At 41.1% G+C, this 6,000-nt stretch overlaps 1 protein-coding gene across 1 annotated transcript in view; it reads left to right on the plus strand.

The window, feature by feature from the left end:
- Positions 1–5,165, plus strand: part of IL2RB (interleukin 2 receptor subunit beta) — a 53,797-nt gene extending 48,632 nt beyond the window's left edge. Inside the window, exons 10-11 of the mRNA XM_082265212.1 lie at positions 325–409; positions 4,198–5,165. Coding sequence (XP_082121338.1) covers positions 325–409; positions 4,198–4,818 — 706 coding nt within the window. The 3' untranslated portion in view covers positions 4,819–5,165. The remainder of the gene's footprint in view (positions 1–324; positions 410–4,197) is intronic.
- Positions 5,166–6,000: the final 835 nt, after the last annotated feature.

The following is a 6,000-nucleotide window of genomic DNA, read 5'->3' on the forward strand; positions in this document are numbered from 1 at the left end:
AGCTATCACCATGACTCATCCCAATTGGAAAATATACTCTGTATTCCTGTACTAGTAACACTGAAAAGTTATGGATCCCATCATTTTTGTTCCAGTGTCAATAATCACCAGGACAAATAGAGAAGGTGAATTTCCCCAGTAGGTACACAGATTGCAACAACAGCCTTACAATAAAAATTTAGCTTTAGATACAGTTCATTTTGTACAGAATGCTGCTGAGTCTTTCTTTTTGAAAATATGTTTTATGTCTAACGTTCATTTCAGTTCGTAGCGTATGTTACATAGCAATCTTAACTCACATATATCATTATTCTTATCTTGCAGGGTTAAGAAAATCATTTGGATTGGTGTACCAAGTCCTTCTTCTTTTTTTGACCCTTTAATGTCTGAATACAAAGGAAACTTTCAGGTATTAAGTCAGTGTGGTACATTGCTTTCAGAACTGTACTGAGATGCTGGTAGCTTCAGTGTGGGGCTTCTGGTGCACAAGAAAAAAATATCCCTCCTGAAAGCCCTTTTCAACATAACCCGTTAACCATATACCATAACAATAATATAATTCTAGGGATGAGAATCACATTCAAGTCTACCATGGGTTCAAGGTGAAACCCTGCCTTTTTGCAGTTGGAAGACCCACCAAACCAATGCAGCAGTTCACTTGCCCAAATTCATATATTAAACGCACTGCAGGTCAGCTGGCTTAGAAGGACCAATAATGCATGGCAGGCTCTTGGTGCGCTTTCAGAAAGCACACCGAAATAGCAGGAAAAAGTGCAGTTAACCCACCTGAAATCTGCAGGTATACTACGCTGTACCCATGCTGCAGCCACACAGCAGCAGAGGCAGTGGGAAAGTGCCTTGAAAGAGGGGAGGAGTGCAAAGCAGCCATAGTGTTAGTTTTCGGAAGCTGTTGCAGGAAAAGGATATGGAAAGCTGACAAAATGAATAGGAGCATATAAAGATCAGTTAAGAAACAGTAATTTAACTTTGATTGCTAGCTCCTTGGGCTCCCAAACTACATGCCTGGATAAGGATCTGGTTAGAACATTAGGCCTACAGAAGTGGATATTAAGGGGAACCTTGCACTGTTTCTTGTTATGTTTTTCTTTTATTATTTGAATTAGTACATTCAAACTGAAATTAATCACATTTGTGGTGCCACTGCTATATGTAGATCAAGCTATTTATAAAACAAGAAACAATTCAAATGCAAATATATAAAGCTAGTGCATACTGTTCTATAAAACGATGTGCAGATATAAGGTATCCTACAAGTGTGGTATGTAAAGGATTTGCATATTTTCAATGTTGACCTTCCAGTGGCATGAAAAGACCCTCCCACCACTGTACCTTATTTTTACATTATTTTCCCCACGGCAGTTCCCAGCTACCCATACCCTTTTTTTGACAATAGCTTGCCTGGTACCTGCTTCCGGCCCACGAAGTACGGCTACAGCGCGGGCTCTAATTTCTGGGAGGCCGTCTTTATACGGCCTCCCAGAAACAGGCTCCCTGCGCGCTCCCGCGAGCGCGCATCGGGGAAAATCTGTGTCGGCCGTGTCCCTTGGACACAGCCAATCACAGATCGTGGTAAATTGCCAATCACAGCGGCCATTTACCACGTGATCGGCCCATGCAATGAGAGATGATCTCATATGTAAACATATGAGATCATCTCTCATCGCCAGCTCTCCTTCCTCACACAGAGACTGCAGTGTGAGGAAGGAGCAGAGCCGATCAGCCGTTCAGGGACACAGTAAAATGTAATCAGGGCACTGATCACCAGTGCCCTGATTACCACAGAGGTAAATAAAATACAATGTGCCCACCATCAGTGCCCACAGTGCCCTCCATCAGTGCCCCCCATCAGTGCCCACAATCAGTGCCCATAGTGCTGCCAGTCAGTGCACATCAGTGCCTGCTCATCTAGGCACTGATGAGCACTGACTGGCAGCACTATGGGCACTGAGTTTGGCACTGATGGTGCTGCCCATCAGTGCTCATCAGTGCCGCCCGTCAGTGCTCATCAGTGCCACCCGTCAGTGTCCATCAGTGCCACCCATCAGTGTCCAGCAGTGCCGCCTCTCAGTGCCCAGCAGTGCCACCTCTCAGTGCCCAGCAGTGCCACCTATCTGTGCCCATCAGTGCCGCCTATCAGTGCTCATCAGTGCCGCCTATCAGTGCTCATTAGTGTGGCATATTAGTACCTCCTCATCGGTGCCACCTCATCAGTGCCCATATGCCACCTCATCAGTGCCCATAAGTGCCACCTCATCAGTGCCCATCAGTGCAGCCTATCAGTGCCGCCTCATCAGCGCACATCAGTGAAGGAGAAAAATGAATTTATTTTCAAAATTTACTCGCAGAAAATAAGAAAAACTTTATTTTTTTTCAAAATTTTCAGTCTCTTTTCTTTTTTTTTGTAAGAAATAAAAAAACCAGAGGTGATTAAATACCACCAAAAGAAAGCTCTATTCGTGTGAAAAAAATGATACAAATTTCACATGGGTACAGTGTATTGTCATTCAAAGCGTGAGAGCGTTGAAAGCTGAAAATTGGCCTGGGCAGGAAGGGGGTGAAAGTGCCCGGTAGGCAAGTGGTTAAAAATGGGCAGAACAAAATAAGGTTCACCTCACACAAACTTCAGTGGGGTTCAACGCTATGTTTAGGGTTTTCAAACATCAGTCTGGGTTCTACCAACCTCCAGCAAAGTGACGCCAGATCCCTATCTAAGTCTTATCTTCACTCAGCACATTTTGCAGATACCTTGTGCTTCAACATCCAACAGTTACACTCTGAAAAACATAAAAAAAAAAAATAGTTTTGAGTTCTGGACGCTATGGTCGAAGCCAGAAAACTGTAATCTAACAAACTGCTGTGGGCAGTACAATAATTTTTCTTTCATTAGGAATTTGAATGATGAGCTAAATTTTTACCAAAACCAGAATAACATGGTGCAAACAGAGATAGCATGCAGTAATTACCAGCAACCAATCACAGAGCAGTGTCCAGTTTAACTATACTAAACTGTTAAAGTGTGCTGATTTCCCCTATGAGTTCACAAAGTATCATAATAAAGTGAACCTGTCAGCCATTTCTAACTTTTCAATGTTCTGTGAAAAAAGGATGCCACAATATTTCTCCTATCACCTATTCTAGTTATATGAGTCTTCCTCACTCATGTTTGCTAAAAGAACAAAGGTCTATGGGCTCCAGCAGAAACAGCCTCTAGTCAATGTCAGGAGAAATAACAATTGGCTCTGGTGCATATTTTCATTTGACTACTTTTATTTCTATGCTGTGGTGCATATTTTCATTTGACTACCTGTTTTCATTTAAACATCTATGCGTGGACAATTTAACTATTGTTTTACATGGAACCACATTTCAGCAAAATATCTTCAAGTACGCGCACTAAGCTTGCACACTTGACTCCTATTTTAAACCCATGAATAGTATTACAGACCCCTTCACCAACAGCTATGGTAGAGTGCACAGGTTGAATCAGGCAGTTATACTTGAAGAACTTTGTAAGGTTATTTTATGAAGTGCTAACATACTCATTTATCTTTTATGGTGCATCATGGCTTGCTTTGGTAAGCTCCATAATTGTGAAATTCTAATATATAAATGCATAATCTAGTTAGGGGTCTCCAAATTTTTCAGTATTAGGCCACATCACTTATTTTACATACATTCGCAGGCCAAAAAAAAAAACAGTGTTATAAATATTAAGCTCCCCTTTGCATTCAGGAGTGCTTAGCAGATTCCCTCCTTACCTCCAGGAATGCCCAACAGAGTCCCCCCTTACATCCAGGAGTGCCCAGCAGAGTCTCCTCTTACATCCTTGAGTGCCCATGAAATTCCCCCCTTACATCCACGAGTGCCCAGCAAAGTACCAATCATACCTTTCAGGTTGGAATTCCTAGCAAGCAACCAGAGAGAGGGGAGAATACATCCTGAGGGAGGGGCAGGTTTGGCAATGACAATGGATGTGTATTATAATTTTGAGACAGGCACATCCACTGCTAAGCAACTGGGGGTGCTGTGGGCCAGTTATATTACTGTAGCGGGTCAGATGTGGCCAGTGGGCTATAGTTTGGTGACCCCTGATCTAGCAAGCAGCAAAGATTGCAAATGAACATATATTATTTCATTCAGCTATTATAAAAATCTGTTCTTATCCTGTCTCTACAGAAATGGTTGTCCTCTCCTTTCCCATTCTCCTCATTTTCTCCGGACCCATGCCCTCCTGATATTTCTCCTGTGGCTGTTAACTGGAATAAGGAGGAACATCATCCAAAATCTTTATTTGATCTCACACATGAAACTGCAAAGAGCATACATTGTGGATCAAGTTTCTCCAACAGGGGGTACTTCGGCCCTAACTGTCTTACACATGACCATGTTGACCCCCCATGTTTTCAAACAGGTACACCTCATGTGCCTTTGTCGTCGCCAACTGAAGACATGCCACTTTTTCATGCTGACTACCTATGTGCCCCGTTATCTATGGCAGGTTTTGGCTTCCACAATAAGTCATTTGAGCTGGATTCACCACAAAGAAACTTGCAGTGGCCAATACTTGTTGAGGAAATGATGGACAATGAAGAAAATCATGATGAATGCTCATTAGACTTACCAGTAACTGAGGAACTGATTGAAGAAAATGAAGATTTGCTTGAGTCACCAGGTGCTTCCTCCACAGCTGCTTTGGTGTTTCATGATGTTCAACCGGCATCACAATTATCTGATAATTCAGCAGGGTACTTCTCCTTGAATGAGCTTCACCAGAAGCACGCTGTCCACTGGAAGTGATTGTCTCACCCAAGGATGGATTTCCATCACTGAAGCCTGTAGACACACCACCTTTTGCCATCCAAAATAGAATTCCCTATCATACCCTAATGATAAATCTAGCTAAGCAGCAAAAGAGGAATACTCATTACAGTAGGCTCGAATGGTTGGCACAGATGTTGATTGTCTCTGTGATTTGATACAGTGAGCCAAGGGAGAGCCACATTAAGGCATCCAGGGGAGATCTATTACTCTAGGAGTATGTTTCTATACAGTAAAGACAGAGAAGTTTTCTATACAGTAAAGACAAGAGGATAGACTTATGAATCACCAAATCTGGGCTATGGTATTTTCCTTCCAAGATGAAAGATGCAGCCAATACCAGTTTGTGAACAGCAATAGCAAATAAGCAGTGCACTCAAGAAAAAGAATGCAGTCACTCCTGTGCGAACACATTACAAGCAGGAATGGAATAACATTGAGGAGAAATACTGTTATGCACTAAACCTTGCCTTCTGAAAAATGTCTATTCTGTGCATTAACTCTGTAAAAAAATATTTTTCTATTACATAACTGTATTAGTGCTGCTAAATGGGAACTGCAAATATGATTTCCTTATTCATGTTTTATATCCCTCCTGCATACATCACATGAAAGTATATATCATGGTAAGTGCAGGAGATCATTACATTTTATGGAAAAAATGGGATCAACGTTTTATGTTAAGCCATGAATTTATTAATATACAGTATTTGCTATAACATTGTATTTTCAGGCAGTACAGCATTTTTCATGTACTCTAGAAAATAGAGTTTCTTCCTGTCTTTTGCCATTTTTTTTTTCATGCAAGTTGCTTTAGGCTGGAGCAAATAGGGAGCCTGGACAGGAATCCAATTAGCTTTGGTTATGAAAAAATGAATCAAGCTGAAGAATTTTCTATGACTAAATTTCAGAGGTTTCCATTTGTCTGTTAATCTTTAGCACCAAAATGTTCAACTTGAAAATTCACATTCAGGAGCATTTCAAATTGATCACTAAAGACTTAAAGACTTATTTTATTGGTTTAAAAAATGTATTTGCACCAAAACTGCATACAACATTATTGGTCAAGGTTTACTGTTGGATCCACACTTCTTGCACCTTTTTTTCTTGTTTCTATGATGACCAAATATTGTAAATTAGTGTTAATAGAAATCAGAAAGG

This window comes from Pelophylax lessonae (assembly GCF_965119305.1).
Source record: "Pelophylax lessonae genome assembly, chromosome: 8".
Classification (NCBI taxonomy): domain Eukaryota; kingdom Metazoa; phylum Chordata; class Amphibia; order Anura; family Ranidae; genus Pelophylax; species Pelophylax lessonae.